Source organism: Trachemys scripta, chromosome 7 (assembly GCF_013100865.1).
Source record: "Trachemys scripta elegans isolate TJP31775 chromosome 7, CAS_Tse_1.0, whole genome shotgun sequence".
NCBI classification, from domain to species: domain Eukaryota; kingdom Metazoa; phylum Chordata; order Testudines; family Emydidae; genus Trachemys; species Trachemys scripta.
The window spans coordinates 69,796,582-69,821,598 of NC_048304.1; the positions used below are offsets into that span (position 1 = coordinate 69,796,582).

Sequence of the window (25,017 nt, forward strand, 5' to 3'; positions counted from 1 at the left end):
GCACGTGTGTTGTACAAAAGCACACTGTCTAACCTTCAAATGCAGGCCACATTGCCATGGCAACTGAATAAATCCCCAAGCTCTGAAGGAGAAGCAACTAGTGCCAAGTGAATGCTGACAGGTAAAACCAACCCACCACCACCTCAGCAAAACATAAGTGAAGCAGCAAATAATAAGACATTAGCCCTTAGACAGGCCTATTTACTGAATCTTCAAAGGTGCGTGGTTTTATTTTATTTTTCATGCAACATACTTGGGAGAAGCAAAGGGCTCTGGGGATAGGTTGGGACTGCCAGACCTTTCTACACAGCAGCCTCTGGAATTAACACTAATAGGTTGACAATGCTTCAGAGAATGGAAAGTGAGATCTAGCTTGTATAGTATAGATGACTGTCTCTGTCTGCAGCTTTAATATTTAAACCCAGGGTGAACGAGTGTGAGCTGACCCCTTGATGATAAAGAAAGAACAGTGTTTCCCAGATGTCCAGTAGAAAGGTGGCTTCAAATTAGGTTGGCTTTTATAACATTCCTCTTCTAATCTGCAACAGCCTACTGTTTTCATCTTTTCGGTTTCCTCATCTTTTCTTTGGGAGTCTGAAAAGTGGGGGTGAGCAGATGGTGAGATGAAAGGATGTGTGGTTTTTAAATAAAGTACCTGGGGAATGGTGATTGTTCATAACCCTGAAATGTTCATAACTCTGAACAAAACATTATGGTTCTTTACAACTGAACATTGACTTAATAAAGCTTTGAAACTTTGCTATGCAGAAAAGAAAAAAAAGCTGCTTTCCCTTTATTTTTTTAGTAATTTACATTTACTACAGTACTGTATGTGTGATTTTTTTTTTTTTTTTTTTGGGGGGGGGGGGGGGTGGGGGGTCTGCTGCTGCCTGATTGTGTTCTTCCAGTTCCAAATGAGGTTTGTGGTTGACTGATCCGTTTGTAACTCTGATGTATAGAACGTTGAAATTCTACTGTAATATTCATCATGTGTGATTATTTGGATAAACATGGTTTATTCCTGAAGATGGTCACAAATCCAAACTATTTCAGGAATTTTAGCACAGATGTTTATTCATATGAAAATTCCTAGCAGAAGTTTCAGAGAGGTAGCCATGTTTGTTGCTTTTTACAGATTCAGACTAAGAGTCCTGTGACACCATAGACTAACAGACGTATTGGAGCATAAGCTTTCATGGGTGAATACCCACTTCGTCAGACGCATGTAATAGAAATTTCCAGAGGCAGGTATAAATATGCAGGCAAGAATCAGTCTAGAGATAATGAGGTTAGTTCAGTCAGGGAGGATGAGGCCCTCTTCTAGCAGTTGAGGTGTGAACACCAAGGGAGGAGAAACTGCTTTTGTAGTTGGCTAGCCATTCACAATCTTTGTTTAATCCTGAGCTGATGGTGTCAAATTTGCAAATGAACTAAAGCTCAGCAGTTTCTCTTTGAAGTCTGGTCCTGAAGTTTTTTTGCTGTAGGATGGCTACCTTTAAATCTGCTATTGTGTGTGTCCAGGGAGGTTGAAGTGTTCTCCTACAGGTTTTTGTATATTGCCATTCTGAATATCTGACTTGTATCCATTTATCCTTTTATGTAGGGACTGTCCAGTTTGGCCGATGTACGTAGCAGCAGGGCATTGCTGGCACATGATGGCGTATATAACATTGGTGGACATGCAGGTGAATGAACCAGTGACGTTGTAGCTGATCTGGTTAGGTCCTGTAATGGTGTCGCTGGTGTAGATATGTGAACAGAGTTGGCATTGAGGTTTGTTGCATGGATTGGTTCCCGAGTTAGAGTTACTATGGTGTGATGTGTGGTTGCTGGTGAGAATATGCTTAAGGTTAGTGGGTTGTCTGTGGGCAAGGACTGGCCTGCCTCCCAAGGTCTGTGAAAGCGAGGGATCATTGTCCAGGATGGGTTGTAGATCACTGATGAGGCGTTGGAGAGGTTTAAGCTGAGGACTGTAGGTGATGGTCACTGGAGTTCTGTTGGTTTCTTTCTTGGGCTTGTCTTGCAGCAGGAGGCTTCTGGGTACACATCTGGCTCTGTTGATTTGTTTCTTTATTTCCTTGTGTGGGTATCATAGTTTTGAGAATGCTTGGTGAAGATCTTGTAGGTGTTGGTCTCCGTCTGAGGGGTTGGAGCAAATGCAGTTGTACATCAGCGATTGGCTGTAGACGATGGATTGTGTGGTGTGTCCTGGATGGAAGCTGGATGCATGAAGGTAGGCATAGCAGTGGGTTTTCAGTATTGGGTGGTGTTAACGTGACAGTCACTTATTTGTATCATGGTGTCTAGGAAGTGGACCTCCCGTGTAGATTGGTCCAGGCTGACATTGATGGTGGGGTGGAAGCTGTTGAAATCATGGTGGAATTCTTCCAGAGTCTCCTTTCCATGGGTCCAGATGATGAAGATGTCATCAATGTAGCGTAGGTAGAGAAGGGGTGTGAGTGGACGAGAGCTGAGGAAGAGTTGTTCCAGGTTAGCCATAAAAATGTTGGCATATTGTGGGGCCATGCGGGTGCCCATAGCTGTGCCACTGAAATTTGTTCATTATTTTCCTGTTTAAAATGATTCACTAATCCAATCAGGGAGCAAAAATAATAACTTGTGACCAAAATGACCAACCATACACCATGAACAATGAGGAACAGAGTGGAAGTGTACAATGTGATCAAACTGTAGACTGAAATTTGTTACAGTAGTAACAGAACTTCCAACTTTGTAAAGTTGAATGCAGTTGAATTGCTGCTGTATTTCTGGATCATAGGTAGCTAAAATAAGACATTGCTCAAATGATTTATTTAAATGGAATAGGGAACAGGCCAGCAGCTTCAATAAGTCTTTTCATATCATCTTAACTACACTGTAGCTAATGGCTATAGTTCTGAATCAGCAGATATAACTCCCTTTTGTAAATCTCTGCTTAGAAGGGAATGTAGTTGTTTGTTTTAAGGCTAACCCAATTATTTCTCCTCTGCTTAACCTCCCACCCCCCCAGCTCTCATTTACTCTTAAGGTTCTACAGTTGTCCATCTTCCAATAAAGAACCTCAGTTCAAGCAGCTGGCTTACAATTCATTAGTTTCAAGTACCCTTTGAGGACTAATAGGACATTTCCACTGAGAAGCTAAATACTCAAGGCTGGATCATCCCCGCCATTGACAGATCTAACCAGCAACCCTCAAATATCTCCCCACACAACTCCCTGGGAATCCCTAGAAACCCATCTGCTGGGGCTCTACGGGGTTATGCTGGTGTGGGAACATCTGTCCTATGCAGACTCTTGAATTTCTGTGCGACAATCAAGGAATAGGAAATTAAGTACTCATAGCATGAGAAACAGCTAGATAGAGCTCAGAAATGTTTTAATTCTCTCTGGGTCCTATCCAGGGCTATTTCTGAGGGAACCCAGCCAACTTCTGCCATCAGCATGCTGACAAGGTAAGGGAGGATAGATCAGTGCCAAAATACACGCACTTGCAGAGCACTTCTGAAGATCTGGAAGTCTTGTACACCTCACCTCACCCTGCTCTGCTGCCTCTCTAATCCCTCTTCCTTGAGAAACCAATTTCAAAGTTCAATGTTAAAGTGAAAATGAACCAATGTTGCCAAAACTATATTTTTCAATATCCCCAAAATTTAAATGTTCAGAATTTAATTAATTTCAAAGTTTTGGTTCTTTCCAATTTGGAGTTATTTTTTCCTCAAAATGTCAGAATTTCCCATGGAACGGAAGTTCAAGTTTCTGACCAGCTCTAGATTTTATTTTCTAACCCAGTAAAACTGAATTTATGGGTCTATTAGCTAGGAGCCTGATATTATTTTTTATATTGCTGCCTTAAAGCACTCTCCTGGAAGAGTAGGACAAATTAATTTATCCATTAGCCTGTTTGCAGCAGAGACTTCACTCCTAAAATGCCCTGTTCTCTGTTGTTTTGGGTGGTGGGATCTCCTTATCTAATAGATAGAGTCATGATATGTGAAAAGGCCACAGGAAGTCTGCTTGTGTGACTAGGCAATCAAAAATGGTTCGGAGGCATACTTAACTGTTTTCGGCAAGAGCCAGAAGAATCCCATTTAGACTTTCAAGGATCTGACCTTCAGTTTCATCTCCAAAGAGTTTGAGACATTCCAGGTGTTGATTTAGGGACTCTGTTTAAAGAGGAAACAAAGATATTACCAGATCTCCATGATTCCATTTCATGAAGGGTATAGGCACTCTCTGTGTGAATGTTTAATAACACCCCCCCCCCCCCGAACATATTGCATCAAAAAGAGTGGCCCAAATCTTTGTTTGCACCAGATCTCAGATAACAGAATTGCTATGAAATGTCTGAGGTGGAAAGGCACTCTGGGTAGTGTAGGCATAGATCTTGCTGGGCATTAGTAAGCTTGCCTATAGTTTGATTTGAAGATAGTATTTTTGGGCTTGCTGAGATAAGCCAGAACACACTGAACTGATAAGCTTGAAGTGTCGCTAAGGTGAGAACATATATGATGGATCATGTAAGGACCAATACAGTGTCCAAACCAATTAGATTAAAGAAGTACAGATGTTAGTAGCTAGGAAAAAAAATGTACATAAACTGTGTAGTGTGTGATATGATTTGGAATAGTGGTATCAACTATACCTAAATCCCCAGTGTCTGGGCCTGCCAAGTGTGGGCCTAGAGCTGTTACTTGGCTAATGAAGTAACCTAAGTGACTAGCTGGAGCTAAACTGAATTGTTGGATCCCAGAGAGCTGGCAACATGTTCTGGATCAGTTGAGTGGAAAAGGTCTCTGAGGGAATCCCAACTGGTACGGACATACAAAATGAGCCCACTAGTTAATCCTACTTGAGTTCAGAATTCCCATGCCAACTAGGGCCACAACTTGCAGTTGCAAGGTCAAGTATACAAGAAAATACTGCCTTGCATAGAGATGCAACATTATATATATATATATATATATATATATATACACACACACACACAAATTTGCCCCACTGTACTATTTTTTTTAAATAAAGAATACTTTGAAAAGTGTTCAGAAAGAGAAATGACTAGACAGAGGGGCAAAAAAAAAACAAAAACCCCCCCCCCCCCCCCGCACCTCTTCCTCCTCCTCAAACATGACCTTTTTGTACTAGAATAAGGTTAGACCCTGAACAATTCACTCATGGTTTCAGTTTAATAAAATGTTCAGGCATCTGAGGAAAGTTGGCAGAGCCAATAACAAAAGTATCTCAGGTATTGCCCATTCCTAGAAGAGATTAAAAAGGATGCACACCTTTTTAGACTTTTTTTGAGGGAGGGGGTTATTTTTGGTTTTGGATGAACAGTGAAGGGGAGGTGAAGATTTTGAAAAAAGGATCTGTGCTTTTAAGAAAACCATTCAAGCTTCTTTAAGTGAGAGTGGTGACCCTGATATATTTCTACTAACCCATAAAGAATGTATGCCACTCCCAGTGATTTGGAGGGGTGCTAGACTAAGCATAAAATGTACTTGCTTGATGATTTATGGCCTGGGTTCATGGGATACAGACTACAGAAATTACACTGAAGTGTGCAGAGCCTTTGTTAGCAGAGCTGCAATAAAATAATTTTTACTCCACAAACTAGTCACTAAGAAGTTTGTTTTTCCACAAAAACACTTGCAAATATTCAGCCTAGACATTTTTTTGCATTTTCCTAGTAGTGATAATTCATCATTCCCATTTTTGTTATTGTAGTGATGCTCATGACACTTTTGCTATTTTCTCTCTCTCCCTGGGTCTGTCTATTAAGTGAGGTGAGTTTTTGTAAATGATGGTGTGCATGCAGTGCAGGAGCTGTTTTTCTCCAGCAAAATAACAGGTGTCTTGTGCGGTTTGTTGTTTTTAAAGGGAGTGGAGCAATATTGAAGGTTATTATTGCCTATGGGGCAAAAGTTGTTTTTGGTTGAAATGGAAAAAAAGCAATTAGACTTTAAGGCCAGAAGGAACCATTGTGATCATGTAGTGTGACTTCCTGCACTTTGCAGGCCACAGAACCTCACCCACTCCTGAAATAGACCCCTAACCTCTGGCTGAGTTACTGAAGTCCTCAAATAATGGTTTAAAGACTTCAAGTTACAGAGAATCCGTGACTTGCTCTAGTTTAAACCAGCAAGTGGCCAGGCACCATATTGTAGAGGAAGGCAAAAAAACCCAGGGCCTCTGCAAATCTGACCTGGGGGAAAATTCCTTCCTAACCTTAACTATGGTGATCAGTTGAACACAGAACATGTCAGCAGGACCCATCAGCCATACACCTGGGAAAGAATTCTCTGTAGTAACTCTGAGACCTCCCTATCTAGTGTCCTATTTCTGGCCACTGGAGATTTTTGCAGATGGACCACATGCCATTGTAAGCAATCATACCATCCTTGCCATAAACTTATCAATTTCAGTCTTGAAACTAGTATGTTTTTTTGCCGTCACTGCTTCCCTTGGAAGGCTGTTCCAGAACGCCATTCCTTTGATGGTTAGAAACCTTCATCTAATTTCAAGCCTCGGACCTGTTGATGGTAGTTTATAGCCATTTGTTCTTGTGTCAACATTGGCATTTAACTTAAATATCCCCTCTCCCTCCCTGGTATTTATCCCGCTGATGAGCAATCGTCTCCCCTCAACCTTCATTTTGTTAGGCTAACACGCCAAGCTCCTTGAGTCTCTTCTCATAAGGCAGTTTTCCATTCCTCTGATCATCCAAGTAACCCTTTTCTGCACCTGTTCCAGTTTGAATTAATGTTTCTTAACATGGGGGTTCAGAATAGCACACAGTATGCTAGATAAACACTCACCAGTGCCTTGTGTAATGTCAATAACATTTCCCTATTTCTACTGGAAATCTCACCTGATGCATTTTAGGATTTAATTAACCTTTTTCATAGCTGCATCACAGTGGCAGCTCAAAGTCATCCTGTGATCAACCAATACACCCAGGTCTTTCTCCACCTCTGTCACTTCCAGTTGATATGTCTCCAGCATATAGCAAAAATTCTTATGCACTTAGGGACTAACACCACTTTGCACTATTAAATTTCATCCCATTTTTAATTACTCCAGTTTTCTAGGTCCTCCAGATCTTTCTGTAGGATATTCTTGTCCTATTCTGTATTGGCAATACTCCCAATTTTGTGTCATCCACATATGTTATTAGCACACTGACTTTTTGTGCTAAGGTCATTAATAAAAATGTTAAATAAGATAGAGATTGGTCCCAAGACCAAAGGAACTCCACTCCCTCCAGCCTGAAAATTCACCTTTGTACAAAATGGGAAAATGGGGAATGACTGCCTAGGACAGAGTACTGTGGAAAGGGATCAGGATTATAGTGGATCACAAGCTAAATACAAGTCAACAGTGTAACACTGTTGCAAAAAACAAAACAAAAAACCACATCATTCTGGGATGTTGTGACAGGGTTGGGACTCACCACTGCAGCACCTCCTGCTGGTTGTCTCTGGGAATTAGCTCAGTCCAGTGGAACGCCCTCTGCGGGCTGGTGTCCTGCTTTGCCACTGGCCCCGTGTCCCTCCCAGAACCCTGATACCCCTTTCTCTGGGTGCTGCCCCCTGGTAGTATCCCCCACAGTTCTGGGCCTCCCCCTCCCAGGGGAACCCCCAACCCTCTATCCCCACCTTGCCTCAGTATAAGGCTACTGCCAGTCACCATCTAGCCCCACTCCCTGGGGCAGACTGCAGTATATGCCACTCATCACAGGCAAGGTTGGGCTGGACCTGCTGCCTCTCTCAATAGCTGGGCTGCCCCTCTGCAGCCCCGGTACTGGTCTTAGGCCCTTAGCTAGGCCCACAACCTGGGGGTTTTCCAGGCTGGAGCTCCCCAGCTCCTCTAGCCTTCCCCCTGCCCTGCTCCACTCCCAGTACCCTGCTCAGCTCCCTTGCAGCCAGGCCCTTCTCTCTCTACACAGAGAGAGCTGTCTGTCTGCCCCTGGCTTCCCTGCCTTTATAGGGCCAGCTGAGTCTGTTTGGGGCCTGGCCCCAGCTGCAGCCACTCCCCCCAGTCAGCTCAGTCTAAGGCTCCCAGCCCTAGCCCTCTCCAAGGGCTAGCTTTCAAGATCTTCCAGGCAGGAGCGGGTGACCACCTCGCTACAGATGTGTTAGCAGGAGTGTTGTAAGCAAGACATGAGAAGTAATTCTTCCACTCTACTCCAGGCTAATAAGCCCTAAGCTGGAGAATTGTGTCCAGTTCAGGATGCCACATTTCAGGAAAGATGTGTGCAAATTGGAGAAAGTCCAGAGGAGAGCAACAAAAATTATTATAGGTCTAGAGCTATGAGGAAAGATTGAAAAAAATGGGTTTGTTTAGTTTGGAGAACACTGAGGGGGGACATAAGTCTTCAAGTACATAAAAGGTTGTTTCAAGGAAGAGGGTAAAAAATTCTCATTAACTTCTGAGATAGGACAAGAAGCACTGGACTTAAATTGCAGCAAGGGAGGTTTAGGTTGGACATTAGGAAAAACTTCCTAACTGTCAGGGTGATTCAGCATTGAAACAAATGGCTATGGATGTCCCTTCCAGTCCTACACTTCTATGAATTAGTTTCCCTTTTAACCAGTTTCTTATCTGCACTTTTAATTCTCGTATTATTCCCCATCTTCTCCAATTTAACTAATAAATTCCCATGTGGAAATATATCAAATGCCTTACTGAAATCCAGGTAGATAGGAAATACAGTAGCTCCAATCTAAAAAAAAAAAAAACCAGTTATCTTATTAACAAAAGTGATCATGTTGGTCTGGCACCTTTTGTACAATGTTGTATTTTATCTCAGTTACCATTTACCTCTATGTCCTTAACTACTTTCGCTTTCAACATTTCTTCCAAGACTTTGAATACAACTGAGGTCAAACTAACGGGCCTGTAGTTTCCTGGATCACTTTTTTCCTTTCTTAAAAATAGGTACTATATTAGAAATTCTTCCATTTAGGGTCTGACCCATAACCTTTACAGATTAATTAAAAATCCTTGCTATTGGGCTTGCAATTTCATGTGCCAGTTCATTTAATATTCTTGGATGGAGATTATCCAGGCCCCCTGATTTGGACCCATTAAGCTGTTTGAGTTTGACTTCCACTTCAGATGTGGTAATTTGTACTTCCATATCCTCATTTCCATTGGACACCCTGCCACTAGCCCTAAGCTCCTCATTACCCTTATTAAAAACTGATGCAAAGCATTCATTTAGGTGTTGGGCCATGCCTAGATTATCTTTAGTCTCCACCCTATCCTCAGTGCTTAGGGTCCCACTCATTCTTTCCTTGTATTTATAGGACTATAGAACCTTTTAAATTTCAGTTTTTAATTTCCTTTGCAAGGTCCAACTCTGGCTTTTGGCAGATCTCACTTTATCCCTACACTTTCTGATCTCCAAGAGGTGGCTTTCCTTGCTGATCCTTCGTAGCTTACAAGGAATGGAAGATTTCTGCTTTCTCTTAAGAGCCTATTTGAGATGCTTGCTCATCCAGTTTGGTCTGCAACCCTTTCCTGTGATTCTCTCCTCCTGCTTGGGATGCAGGCTTCAGATAGTTTCTGCAACTTGGAATTCCTTTATTTCAAAGCTTTCTGCACATTCATATCCTTGAGTTCTTCAGTCCAGTCCACTTCCCTAACTAATTCCCTCAATTTTTTTAAAGTTTGCTTTAAAAAAAAAAAATCAAGGACCTTCATTGCAGATCTATTTTTTGTTTATCCTTTCATTTAGTTTAAACTGAATTAGCTCATGATCACCCTAACCAAGGCTGTTCTCTGCAGTCAGTTTGTCTGAGGTCCTTTTACTTATCAATACTAAATCTAAAATGGCGTCATGGCTTGGTGGATATTTGTTGAAGAAATCTTTCATCTGTCACATCCAGGAATATCTGGACTACCATTATTAGTAGCATGTCTTCCAATTTATAGCTGGGACATTAATCTCCCACAATCCCCAATATTATTCATTCAATAAAATATTAAAGAGATCTCTATCCATACCCAAATTGGATCTTGGGGGATCAGTAGGCAACACCAAGCACTATCCAAGTAGAGCTTCTGTTACCTTTCTTCCCCCAAATGATTGGCAAACAGATTCCATTTTATCCAGTCCATCACTTCTAATTTCTTTAGTCTACCTCATCATTAATATACAATGCTACTCCACCACCTTTACCTTTATTTCTGTCTTTCCTGAACAATACATTCCCTTCAATACCAGTGCTCCAGTAATAACTACTGTTCCGCCATGTTTGCTATCCCTATAGTAGTATCTGGTTTCACTTTCTGCATCAGTAATTCTAGTTCCTCCATTTTGTTACTCAAGTCTCCTTGCATTGGTGTACAGACATCTAAGTTGTTTGTACTTGGCTTCACCTGGATTCCTTGCCCGATTTGGTACAGTCATTCCACTGCCAGTGTTGCTTGCCTGATTGTTAGTATCATTGGTGCTAGTGCTATCTTTCCTCTTGACATCAATTCTCCTACCTTCTGTTCCTCTCTCCATTGCTATCATCTCTTATTTTATTTTCCTTCCCCTCAACATGAGACTCAGGCATGGAGATTGGTGAAGATGGTTGCAAGAAACTTGTGCAAATTCCTAGTTTAAAGCTCTTTTAATCAGTTGTGCTACCTCCATCCCAAAAGTCTATTTCCCTCTGTATTCAGGTGGAGTCCATCCCATGAGAACAGACGTCTGCTGTGAATGCTTTCTAGTGGTCTAACATCACAAAGCCCTCCTTATAGCACCATTGCCTGAGCCGTCTGTTGATCATCATCATCTTGTCTAACCTTCATTCTCCTCCTCTAGGGACAGGTAGATTCCCATTGAAGATCACCTCAGCCTCTATTTCTTTAAGTGTCTTTCCCAGCTTCGCATAGTCTCCCTTGATGTAATACAGGAGAATGTAGCAGTATCATTTGTTCCCACATGAAGGAACATCAGTGGACTCTTTCCAGCTTCCATTAGGGTCCTCTTCAGCCTCAGGTCCACATCCTGTATCTTAGCTCCTGGCAAACAGCACTCCTTTCTTTCTCTGGCTCTGCTCTGATGACAGGCCTTAATAGGGAGTCCCCAGTCATGTAAACCTGTCTCTTCCTGGTGTTGGTGCGATTCTCCGCCTTCCCCAGTCTGTTCTTTTTGGCTGCAAGCCATCCTGTCTTTTGTTCTCATTTGCAATCTTCTGTGAGTCATCCTCTATCTCCATTGATTTCCTCCTCTTCTTGTAGGACTAGCTGCTCTTCTCTTCTTCCTTGCCCCCCCACCTTCTGTTACTGCCTGCTGTGCCCCTTGTTCATTTTCCAGCTCAGCAAACGTGTTCCTGAGCTCTCTCCTTCACTAGCCAGTCCTTTCCTCTGGCTAGTTCTCATGGTCAGATGCTTCCATTGGCCACTTTCCTTATCCAGTAGTCTCCCCTCACAGTTCTCCAGTCCAGCTTGCATCTGCACATTTTGAGTTTTCCATTCAACCACTTCTTGCCATGCCTCCATCATCTGCTCAAATTCCTTCAAAACTCAACCATAGTTTCTACCTACATCTCCAAGCCTCAGATCTTCTCTTCCATCAGATCTATCAGGCAGCATTTCATACAAATGAAGCACTTTTCAGGTACCTGCTCAAAGATAATGTACATGCCACAGCTTCCACATCTGATAATCTTCATTGTCTCTTCCATTCCTTGGGTCACTACTGTGACGTTGCACTCTATGATTTTATGAAAATATGCTAATAAGTGTGAATATAATGTAACTGGAATATGCTTCATGCAAAAGGTCTCTTGTAAGGTATCATTACAAAGCTTATAATCTACTGAGCGTGTACATCCTATTTGTATGAATGTATCATTCTTGTATCTGAAACTAGAAGTATAAAATATAACATCCTATTGTAATTATGCAAAGTGTGGGCCATTAATGATGGTTTAGAATCTTGATGGCTCCCATCAACTAGGACAATTGACTGTAGAAGGCTATGTTTACTTGCAAGCCTTCCTGTGAGTCAGGTTGGGAAGAATGAAGGCTTGGGGTCTCATAGGACATGTGACCATGTCACCTGGTACTGGAATCAATCTTTAACCTGGTGCTTTTCCATTCAGAAGGAAGGGTGGGGACCCAGAGAGAGAAAAGATTCCCACCTTGTGCCAAAGCCATATAAGGGGGTGGAACAGAACAAAGGAGGCTGCAGTCATGAGAAATCCCCTAGCTACCACCTGAGCTGGAACAAGGATTGTGCCAGGGGAAAAGATTGGGCCCAGACTAGGAAGGAGTCTAGTCTGTGAAAGAAGTCTCTGAGGTGAGATTTACCTGTATTTAGTTTCCTACTGTATTAGGCTAAGACTTGCATTTTTTTGTTTTATTTTGCTTGGTAATTTACTTTGTTCTGTCTGTTACTATTTGGAACCACTTAAATCCTATGTGCTATACTTAATAAAATCACTTTTTGCTTATTAACCCAGAGCAAGTAATTAATACCTGGGGTAGCAAACAGCTGTGCATCTCTCTCTATCAGTGTTATAGAGGATGAACAATTTAGAGTTTACCCTGTATAAGCTTTATACAGAGTAAAAAGGATTTATTTGGGATTTGGAACCCACTGGGAATTGGGTATCTGAGTGCTGGAGACAGGAGAACTTCTTAGGCTGTTTTCAGTTAAGTCTGCAGCTTTTGAGGGCCGTGGTTCAGACCTGGGTCTGTGTTTGCGGCAGGCTAGTGTATCTGGCTCAACAAGATAGAGTACTGAAGAGAATATGGGCTCAGAGGTAGTCTCAACACATCAGGTGGCAGTCCCCAGGGACTTTCTGTGACCCAACCCATCACAACTACCATTGCTGTCTATGTAGCAGTCATAGCCTTCCCTCCTAAATGCCTATCAAAGAGAAAAAGAAGACACACACAAAACACTACACACTCCCTCTTGCAAACTCCCCTTAGAAACTCCCACTAAAATTCCCCTGCTTCCAGCTCTGTTTTCTGGCTCCTATGCCATTGGCTGGCTGCTTGTCTGCCTTTAAAGGCTCCCTAATCAGGGCTCTCCTGTGATCAAATGCTCTGCTTCTCTGTCAGCATGCTGCCCTCTACCAGCACGTTCTCCCCCCCCCCCCCCCCACCACACACACACACTCAAGAGCTCTCACTGGCCGTTTGGGCTATGAGAATTTTATGCTTTGGTATTTTATAATAATTGTGCTATTAAAAAGGCCGGATTCCCAAAAGGATTTCTTTGATCAATCTCTTTCTGTTCAATGTTCCTTATTTATCCTGAGTAACACACTGTAGGCATTGATCTGTATTGGAGAGGTTTTATAGTTAAAAGATCTATTGTGATTTTGTCTTTTGTCACTTAATTTTCCCAGAAACCACATGCAAAGGGCAACATAGACATAACCAGTGTCAAAGCAAAGCAACTTGTGAATTTATAGCATTGCTTAGTGGTGCAAACACAGCAAGAACTGCTGGAATAGGGAAGTCGATAAGAAGAACCATTTCTTCTGACTTGCTGTAAGAACTTAGTGAAGCGGTCTCTCTCTGTAGGGCTATGCACATGAAAGTAACAGGAATATATATTTATTTTTTTTAAAAAGGGGATTTCATTTGAGTTAAGTGATTCCAGAATGCAGCTTTAAGAAATGTCACATGAGCAACCCTGACTGTTGTGCAGTCTTTAGGTTAGGTTTCTTAAAATGTAGCTAACAGGCAGGGTTATAAATGCTGGTAAAAATATTGAGGCAGATTGGGGTCAGAGTGAGTTATCTGGTACCTCCTATGATTCTCCCTTTTAAAGATTCCCAACCCCATAAGACAATCTGTTTCATCTCTAATCATGGCAATGATATCTTAGCTGTACTAAGAAATTCCAAAATAAATCTCTAATATTTGAAAGTGAAAAGGCAGAAAACCATATCAATGCAAAGGAGGTGATTTTAAAAATAGCATGCAATAGAATCAACATTATCCTGGGCTATTCATGTAGACTGGTAGAGTGGTAATTAAAAATCCAGGTGCTTTGTTATTCCTTTAGGGACTTTATCAGTCAAATAACACCGTATGCACAATGACACTTGTAGTCCTTGAAAATATTCCATCTGGTTAAAATCCATTGTGTTATGGAATTAAAATAACCACTATAAGGAAGAGAATAAAATGTGGTATATTAAAAGCTACATTCAAGAAAGATTGACTTGCAGAAGAAAACTTTTAAAACAGATATTTGAAAAAGCAAATGCTCCTTTTTACATGCTGCTATCCATCTCCCCCTCTTCTCCCCCCCCCACCACCAAATTGTTTACTACTTACTAGAGCTTTATTTGAGTGTAATCAGTGTAGGACTGATCAGACTCATCTTCCTTTGTTTGATCCTGAAGGGGAGTCATGTGGCAGAACCCACCCCCCCACACACACACACACTCACAGCCCTTTCATTGAGAGCAGATCACAATGGCACAAATACAGGTTATGACTTAAGCTGTCTGGTAAAAGGAAGTTCCACATCACAATCAAAGGTCGACATTGCAGAATTTCCGGCAAAACAGGGCAATCTGTTTCGGTGCCTAGGCTACTAGGGAGCTGGCAGAAAAGCAGGCTGGTGAGGCAGCCCACCTGGCTTCTGTCAAAGGTTTGATGGAATCAGCACATTCCTACACCATGTTTCAGTCCAAACAACATTTATCAACAGAAATCTGTTCAGTCAGTTCTAGTTGTGACTGAGCTGAGGGCAGCGTGTGTGAAATGGGCTATGGGGCTATGAGGGAGCAAGCTGATTAACCATGCCCCTGGATGGGTCATCTGCAGGGACTGGACCTCTGATGTCTGGGTGTGAAAGCATGAGCCTGTGACTAAGCCAAAGGGTCACAACTATCAACTCAGGTGCAGTAGCAGGCTCACACCTCTATGTGGTATAACCAGTAGAACAGGTACAAGGAGCTACACGGTGTTAGTGTGTGTTATGTGGTGTTTTGCGATCGTCTGAGTGGCAGCGGCAGCAGCTGCACTGCAAGGAACACAGGAAAAATAGTGATGGCTGGTAGATTAATAAATTTAAATGTCAGACATGACCATTATGATCACAGCATCTAGCATCCTGCATAACAAAGGCCATAGAGTTAAACCAAGTGGTTCCTGCATCAAGCCCATAGGTTCAGTCTTAGCTGTAATGTTTCTTTTAGAAAGGCATCCAAATCTTGCTTTAAAGACTTCAGTTGAGAGAGAATCCACCACATCACTAAGTAACTTGTTCCAGTGGTTATTACCCTCATCAAAATATGTGCCTAATTTCTAGTCTGAATTAGTCTAGCTTTAGCTTCCATCCAATGATCTCTCAAGTTCTAGCAGGAGAAACAGAACCTAGTTCTTAAATGTTGGGAGATAGAGAAGGAAATGGTTTAATGAATCCTTTATTTGCCTTTTTTAATGTGGCAGACCTTCAGCTGATGTACATCAGCATAGCCCCATTCATTTCAATGGACTACCCCAATTTATGTCAGCCAAGGATCCACTCTGTCTAGTTTTTTTTTTAAATTGGTCTTCCCCCGCCCCCCCCCCAGCAATTTTATACCCCAAACTAAACCCTTCATCTGCTAATCTTTAATTTTTGAGAAGAGTTTTCTAAAACTGGGAATATAAATGCTCTCTAGTTAATCTAAAGAGCATACTGTATAGTAGATGGGAGCATATGCTCATGATATGCTAGGAGTTCTGCTTCAGGTTAAGAAAGCACATGGTAAGTTCATAATGCTGGAAAAATAGCTGTAGGGTCTTTCTATGGGCACAGTCAAAAACAATTTGACAAGTCTTGTTTTAGTCTCCTATATATCTTCAAAAGCCATGCCGCTCATTATAAGCTTTTGTTTTCTCATAGCACTTTTCCTCTTCAACTCTCATGAGTTACTCTACAATAACAAACCTGCCTGCATACTCAGTGGAAGAAATGCAAGGCTCCAGTCCTCCTTCCCTAGGAGAAAGATCAGGTATTTATTTGGTAATGAAACAGAGGGATAAAAATCAGATATGAACAAATATTGGTGATTGGCATGTGTGCATGTGGAACTAACTAACTAAAACATGAGGCCAAATAGTCCAACCTTGCACATGAGAAATAATGTATTACCCTGTGAACAGTCTAATTGAAATAAAGGGTGGCAGAATTTGCTCCATTGACTTCAGTGAGACTCTACTTGTGGCATATGGTGCTACAAAATATGCATAAAGGTATTAGGAGCTAGCCTTTAGTAAATGATTGATTATATTCCATCTTTGCAAAAGCATGACAATGTCTCAGGATTGGCTGATTTATGTTGTTTCCAGTATAAGTATCTTATCTTAGAGCATAAAATACAGTACAGAAGGAACAGATTTGCCATCTCTTCAGACTTTTAAACCCGTAACTGGAAAATTGTCTCAAGTCAGATAAACCATTATCTCTGTCTCTGTAAAAAGCCACTTATATCCATGTTAGACTATATGTCTTGTGCCGTCGTTGCACTCAAGGGTGACTAGAATTCTAAACCAGTATCAGCAGATTAAAAAGCACGTTGGAAGGGATTTAAAGCTAGTATCCAAAATTCTACAGGGAAATAACTGTTAATTTCTCACCAGACCTTCCTTTTCTGTAGTTTCTCTGGACAGTGTTGTAAGTTACTCATACCTTGTCTGTAGCCATAAAGAATTTGCAAATAGAAGTACATTTTCAGGATTATACCAAGCAAGCAAATTCTTGCTACTCCCTGCATTACCCATATTAAGAAATAGATGTGGGAGAAGGTTATTTGTTTTTTTCTGAAGAGTGACTATTGTTTTTCAGTGTGGAAGGCATTTAAAAGAATGACTGTGCTCTCCCTTTCACTCGTATAAACATGGAGGCTAGTAAACTTTTAAAAAATGCTTTGAAAAAAAGTACAATAAATTGTGCTGGCTTGGAGAGAGGAATCCCTAATTTGCAGCCTTGTGGCCAAATGAGCCCTGCAAGGTTTTGGGATGAGTGCATGACCTGTGTATATGTGCATGGGATGAATCTAAGATACTTTTCCACTCACCAGATCCTCTGCCTGACTGGGGCTGCTCTAAATTACTCCAGCTAGAGCAGTCCCCTACAGACCAATCTGTTCGCTGGGAATCGCTAGGACACACTGAGTTCTCTTTGAATCCTCCCACCTTTGGCTCACCCAGGATCACTCCCCCCCTCCCCCTCAACCTCCCAAGGCAGCAGGTGACTACAGAGGACTTAGCTAAGGAATTGGAACCAGGATGCCAGCCCTAAAATGTTGCATCTCTTGCTCTCTGCCTGTAATTGTATGGGGAGGTCCAAGCAGACTAACTGCAGTTTTGTTTTTATTTGCTGGTGAATTCAAACAACAAGCAACTTCTGATAATCTGTCAAGCACTTAACTTCTGATATTTAAATGAGGTTTGGCCATTGGGTGTTTGGAAAGTTGCAAAGATGACTGGTAGGGTCACAAAATTTGACCCCTCCATACCGAATAGTTAAAAAAAAGCCACTGAACATTTTTTCCCCCCAAACCTGAGCTATTTAGAAATGCTTAAAGTCTAATGGCCCAAAGGCCTGCAGAGTCTAAATGTTCTTTTAAACATCTCTCACTTGTTGAGAACTAAAATATAGGAAACCCCTCTATTTCTTTAGGGTCCACAAAAATAGTTCTGCATTCTGCATCCGTCCTGAACAGCTGTGAGCCACCCAACCTTCTCCCTAAAGAAACTCCTCTGACTACAGTACAGTACAAAACTGAACTTTCCTGTAGTTTTTAACTCAGATTCAGATCCAAATCCAGATCTAAACTTTGTGACCCAGACCTCCCTGTTCAGTGGATTTATCTGAACATTTAGTGTCAGTGCCCAAAACCCTGAGGGAGTTAATTTTAAGACTCGGGCCCCTCTCTGTACTTGAGATAATCTGTGATGGATGATGGTACTGTCCTTCTCAGAGTGTCTTTTGACTCAATAATGCACTGTATTGGCATTGCACATCAACTCAACTTTCTGCCCTGCTGACTGATACATGTTAAGAGAAGAAACAAGAAAGGACTAACAATTAAAATGACTGAAAATGCTTTTGCCTGCTGGGACGGGTTTTTGGGTTTCTCTTACAAAATTAAAAGTCCTCAAAATAGGGAGAAAACTACATTCCTTACACTTTCCTCAGGTCAAGGTGGTTTCCCTTTTTATGTGAACAAAGCTGATCAGATAATTGGGGGTTGGAGGATGGAGTGGCAAAGGTTCTGCTTTGACACATACCCTTCCTCAATGCTCTGATATGGCATCATTCACCTTTCCTTTTGTTTGAGTGTTTGGACAAGGTCCATTTCTGTATGTCTTACTGACGGTGCCTCCAAAAACTGACAGTAAACAAGTTGTCTATTGGTAAACTGATGATAGGATAGGATAAACTACTAGCCTTTCTTCATCTGATTTCTCTAGCTATTAGAGCTTGGAGACAGAATAATATGAATCTCTACAAAAGGGCTGTCTTGGAGCTCATACAATACTGTGAGAAATGCAACTGTCTGGCCTTTTTTTGTTTCTACAGGATATTGGGTATTTTCGGTCTACATTTTTTTTCTTTTTTTAAAAATCATAAACACACAGGCATTTTTTTTTAAATTGAAGTGACTCAAGAATGATAAAATAGTTTAGGTAGAATATGATACTTCAGGTATGCAAAATATTTTTTATTTCAGTTAACAGGTCAAACAAGGAGAATCTCTCCAATACTCCTAACATTGCCAGAAATGCAGCTCTTACAGTGAAATACCCTCCCTTCTCAGATGTGGGCTACCTCTTCTGACAGTAGTATTTACTCATAGTACTGTGTTACATTTTAAATTACTTATGTGGGTCCCTGTGACACTTTCCTCAGGGAGCCCAGAACCATAAGCCATTGTGTTACCTGTCTGCCTCCGCTAGAAAGCTTTGCTGGAGCTTAAGCTGTGTGACAGCTCCCTGCCACACCAGTCCGTCTGTCTCACCAGCAAACTCCTTAAGATTCTGCCAGTCTAAACCTTGCCTTGTAGCTAACATTCAATGAATCCCAAGTTCCCCAGAGGCATCTATCTCTCTGCAGTGTCCAGTCCCTCTCACTGTGACACTCACAGAAAATTAACCAAGTCTGCTGCCTCTAAAGAGACAATGCACACACCAGCTTGTGGGTCCTCACCTAAACGTTTTACTTTAATACTCAGCACAGAGATAGTTTATAGTAAAACTAAGCACAAGTTTATTTTAAAAGGACAGATTTAAGTAATACTAAGTGATACTTAGCAAGAGAAAGAGACAGGTATGGTTACAAACAAACCAAAAATAACATGCTTTCTAGGGTCTAAAACTTAACTTCAGCAAGCCACAATCTTTGCCTAAGCATCTTTCTCACTTACATCAAGTCATCAGCATCTCCAGCCCCTCAGCTAGGAAGATCCACTTCTCCCAGACTCAAAGAGGTGGACATGGTGGACAAAGGGATTCTGGTCTGTATGTGGTTTGTAAAGTATTTTGAGGTCCATCTATACGAGAACCATGCTGCTAAATTCTACTTTTATTTACACCAATGTAAAGTCGGAGTAACTATGAATAAGCATCCACTATAGACAGAATTGACAGTCCACTTTTTGACACGTGAGGATATTTTATTGTAATAGCTGCATTTCTGGGTAGGTCCAGGGTACCAGGAAGATGCTGTCTTTGTTCAAATGACTGGAGTTTCTTCAGCTTTACATCAGTGATAACCAGGAGAAGGATTTGACCCAACATATTTTCAATAATAGTGATTGGAACTATTCTGCCTTTGCTCTTCTAGCAAAGCACTGAAATCAATGGGACTGCCCACCTGGTTAAAGTTAGGCACATGCTTATGATTTTGCTGGACTGAGTCCTGGATGAATGGATTATTATGTATTATTAAATGGTCTAGATAAATATAAAACACGTATTTTGGATATTAGGGTATCTAAGCAGAAGAGTGTTAATGCAACATAAAAGTGTTGTAAAAACAGTGTTTTTACAATACCCATTCACTATTGAGTAAACCACAGGAACTATATTTAAAGAAGATGAAGATAACTTTGATTAGCACAGAAAAAAATAAGAGTCTGTCAGTGAAAGTCTTTCAAGTTCTATCAGTGAATGTGATGAAAGAAAGATAACCCAGTTTAAAAAATAAATCACATGATGACCAGCAGATTGAGAGGCTGCTGGGCCTGGGACCTTGACAAGTTTTAGTTACACGAGACTTAGGGCTTGTCTACATGGGGACATTTAGGACAACTAAGGTGAATCGACTAAAAGGTGTTAAGTCAATGAGAACAATTTAAAGCACATTAACCCCCCTATATGTGGATGCTGTCACTCAGGAGTAAAGTGGCCTAAATTTGTTAGTCTCTACGGTGCCACAAGTACTCATTCTTTTTGCTGATACAGACTAACATGGCTACCACTCTGAAACCTAAATTCCCTGTAACTTAATCTGGCCCTAGGTCCTGCAAGGTGCTGAGCATCCTCATTCAATAGGAATTGAGGATGCTCAGGGTCACTCAAAACCATGCAGGTTCGAATCCAACTGGCCAGATTCTCAGTTGCCTTAAATCAGTATAACTTTATTGACTTCAGGGGAGCTGACATTCCCTCAGGCACAGGCAACAACAAGCTTTGTTGACTCCAATCTATTAAGCACATCTGACACCCTCCCCCTAATCTCTGAAAAAATCTTGACCCAAAGGCAGCAGCTATGGGATTTCCCTGTGGGATTGGTGTGTTAATGTAATGCTGTTGAAGAAGTAAACAGTATATGGTCAGATACTGTGGAATCTGAGAGCCACACATGTAAAGAATTGCCAGCATCATCTAGATTAGATTGCAATAGTTCTGAAAAAAATGAGTATTAAACTGTTTCAAAAGAATGAATGTTTCTTTCAAAAAATGAAAGGTTCACAAATCCATACCAGAAGTAGGGTGTTATTTTCTATTTGCTATTCTGCTGTTCGAAGTTTTGTTAATCTAACCAGGGACCAGAAACAATGTCATGTGACCTATTGCACACTGTGATTAGTAATTACAAAAGAGGAGAAGTGAACAATTTGCAAGCAACACATAATATGCAGTTTATTCTTTTGAAATATTCACTGAATACAGAAAATGGGACTAATTGATGAAGAATGCATAAATAAAAAAAAAGCTCTAATTCAACCATCTCTAGCATTTACCCTTTAGGCTAGAACCAAGTGCAAAGAAGCTTGTATTATACTGGTTTACCCTATATAGGATATTTATTATTAATTATTATTATCATTATTATTTTATTATTATATCTGGCTCTTATGCTGTTTAATTGTATTTTAATGTGTGTGTGCAATGCTTTGAATGCTACAGGGGAAGAGCTTATAGTTTATTTTTAAATTACTTTGTTTTATTATTTATATTTATTAAGGTAATTGTTCTCAACAGCAGCTCAGTTGTCATAATCCATTTAGGGACAGCTTCTTTCACATTTACTCATGTTGACTCTGAGATTAGTCCCAGTGATGTCATTAGGTCTAATTGAAAAGTAAATTACTATAATGTGATTTAGGGTGACAGAATCTGGCCCTTAATATTTGATTAGCGCTTGCTGGTATATTTTAGTGATCATTAGAAGAGCAGAATTTAAATCTCAAATATATTTTAACTCTACTATAAATGTGACCCCTTTCACAAAGCTGGACAGTTCAAAGTTAGGCTTTACCCTCCTCCTTTTCCTAGCCAGTTGCTGAGACCTGTTGACCCACACTTAAAACCAGACTATTTAAATTCAGCACTTCCCCCTCGTGGCACTTGACAACACATATCTAGATCCATTAATATACAAGCTACTTTGCTTGATGTATCTTGTTCTGTGCATCCAATGGGCAATGAAGCAGTTAACCTCCCTCCTCAAACTGCTATGCTGTATTTTATTTTGTTCTTACAAATTGGTGTGACTTGGTAAGTCCGTATGAAATTTATGCCTTCTTGCAGCTTGTTAATATTCAAATAGACCTTATTGTTTGCATTCTTTTGGGACTGGTTTTATTCCAAGAATGTTTGATATGCGACACAAAAGATTTCAGGTCACTTTAGTAATGCATGTACTGGAATATCAACCTTCCATAATTAAATAATCCCAAGGCAATCTTATATATATATATATATATATAATCCCAAACATTTTTGCAATTCCTGTGTGAAGAAGAAAATTAAACATCATGTATTAAATATCATTTCTATCTATATTTAGCATAAGCTTCACTCACCCATAAAAAACACAGATCTCCAAACTGGAAACAATAAAGAATAGCCAATCTGTAGCGTGAAGCTCTGTCCTTTACAGCTTCCAAGCTGTGGATAAGAAGAATATTTTATAGCTGTCAGGCAGACAAGCAGCCCACAGCTCTTTCTCTCTCTCTCTCCCCTCTTTTTCTATGACCCTGATCTTCAAATGCATCTAATACTCCCTAATTACTTAATCCCCCACCACTGCTTGTGTTTCCAGTTCTTAGATGTCATTAACAGAAATGGAAACACAGTAATTACTATGCCAGCAGAGAACCTTTAGGAACTTAAAATAATTTCTGTTGAATCTGCCTCTGCTCTCATTTAGGGGTGTGACAGTTTTAAAAAAAGCCCAGATCCCATTTGGCACCTTAGCACTCTGGCAGTTTTAAAAAGTGCTCAGCACCCAGAAGTTACTCAGTGTTGAGCATTCTTGAAAATCTGGTCTGTGTACAGGGACGGCTCTATGTATTTTGCCGCCCCAAGCACGGCAGTCAGGTGGCTTTCGGCGGCATGCCTGCGGGAGGTCCGCTGGTCATGCGCCTTCAGAGTACCCGCCGCCGAATTTCTGCCGAAACCGCGGGACCGGCGGACTCCTGCAGGCATGCCGCCGAAGGCAGCCTGACTACCGTCCTCACGGCGACCGGCAGGCGGCCCACCACAGCTTGCCGCCCCAGGCACGCGCTTGGAGCCCGGATTCCTGGAGTCGTCCCTGTCTGTGTATTTAGAGCCATTGTGTGCTGTGTTCTTTCAAAAGCCTGGTCCTAAGCATTTGAACTCAGTTGAACATAGTTTACTCTTCGTATACATTCTACAAAAAGATGTATATTTTTTTCATAAACATCTTGTCAAAACATGAAACTGCCCTGTCCAAACTGTATTTTTTTGCTAGAACATTTTCTGAAATGTTTTGCAATTAAAAGACAAAATGTTGCTATTTTTCAATGAATAGTTTCAAAAATTCACTTTTTTCCCTGCATTTTTCAACCAGCCCTACTTTATTTTGCGAGGCAAGAATCTAACAGCTGAACAAATGAAGTGAAATTTGGCTCACTGGGGACAGTTGTAACCAGGTACAAACCCTGAGCTGTGGCTTAGTATGCCTTTAAGGGAAAAACTGTATGTTAACACTCTAAAGATTATACCAGAAAGTAGATTGAACTGCCATGTGTGGTACCACCTGGCAGGCATTAAATGTTAGTGTTGGTTATAGTAGCACAATGCTCAATTACGTTTGTTACCGATATTTAAGGCTGCAAGTCTGTCACAGAGGTCACGGAATTCATGGATTCTGTGACTTCCCAGGACCTCTGTGACTTCTGCAGCTGACCCCAGTGCTGCCTGAGCAGCTGGGCGGGCCTGGAGCCAGCTGCACAGACCAGCTGATTGAGTGCCCCTGAGCAGTAGCAGCACCCAGGCCCCCAGAGGAGCAGCAGAGGCACCCAGGGGCCCCCCCCAGAGTACCTAAGATTTAGTCATGGGTATTTATAGTACAAGTCATGTACAGGTCACAGCTGTGAATTTTAGTTTATTGCCTGTGACCTGTCCATGACTGACTAAATCTTAGCCTTACTGATACTTTATGTTGACTCATGGTGCTAGGACCACTGAGTTGTTTATTGTATTTAAATCACTCGATCCTACAGACAATGGGTATTATTTTAACCAGCTTCAAGCTTGGAAATCCAGTAAAGGAACAGGAAGTCTGGACTTGTTAAAGAGTGTGTCTATTGATAAGTTTAAAAAAAGGTTCTCCACTCCACATGGGCCAGGAGGGCAAGCTGACTGGTAAATGGATATTTTTTCAGTCACAATGGGATGTTTATGAAGTTGTAAGTGTACTGGAAAATAAAGGTCCTAAGCTCCATTACATCCAATAATGGGTAAAGCTGCTTACATATTTATCAGCATGTCATGCTGGCAGACGCAGAAAAAACAGCATGTTCCATAGGCATCAATGTACTGGAGAAATGTTTCCAAGCACTCAGAATATTATAGATACGCATGACGTATTAAAAGAGACTGAGAACAGTCAGTGCTGTAGATGAGTATGTCACAAAATGCAGAGAGCCTGCTGCCGTGTGCAAATGTGGAAGTGTGCATAATGAATTGATACATAACTGCATGGTGCTGGGCATCAGAGATCTGGATATTGGGTCTAGGATGCTGACAAAATCCAAACTAGAATTGCCACATGCTGCAAACATGTGCAGAGGTAGTAGAATTTCAGAATAAATGCAAGTGAGAGGGATAAATACTGGCATTTCACAGACAGACACAATAAACTACATAGGCCAAAGAGTGACAAAATTCAAGTGCAAAACCAGCACAGAGGCGCAGTCCAATACAGAGAGTCACAATACAGGTGGTGGTTTTATAGCATTGAGCATGCCAGTAGTATCCAGCCTACATAGGGGCCTCATCCAACATCCAATGGAAATCTTGCCATGGATTTCAATGAGCATTGGGTCAGGCCCAGAGATATCTTTAGAAAGTAAGAATAGTTTTTCTTTGCAAAAGGTTGCACACAACAAGAACAGCAAAATAAAGTATATGGTTATATGGCTGTAGCAAAGGGGAAAGTACATCTGATGATCTTATCTTCAGTATCACACCAAGATGCAGTGAATATCAATGTGACAAAGAGGTTCATAGAACTGCACAAAGCACTCAAGCAGCCAGGTCTGGAAATCCTGTGCCAAATTAACTGTGGTTCTATGTGCAAAC

The 25,017-nt window shown here is 41.2% G+C and overlaps 1 protein-coding gene across 1 annotated transcript in view; it reads right to left on the reverse strand.

Moving 5' to 3' along the window:
• The window catches only part of LOC117881018 (rap1 GTPase-GDP dissociation stimulator 1-like), a 54,858-nt gene extending 32,349 nt beyond the window's left edge, over nucleotides 1-22,509 (reverse strand). Inside the window, exons 1-2 of the mRNA XM_034777774.1 lie at nucleotides 22,272-22,509; nucleotides 4,059-4,163 (exon numbers count right to left, since the gene is read on the reverse strand). Coding sequence (XP_034633665.1) covers nucleotides 4,059-4,163; nucleotides 22,272-22,275 — 109 coding nt within the window. The 5' untranslated portion in view covers nucleotides 22,276-22,509. The remainder of the gene's footprint in view (nucleotides 1-4,058; nucleotides 4,164-22,271) is intronic.
• Nucleotides 22,510-25,017: the final 2,508 nt, after the last annotated feature.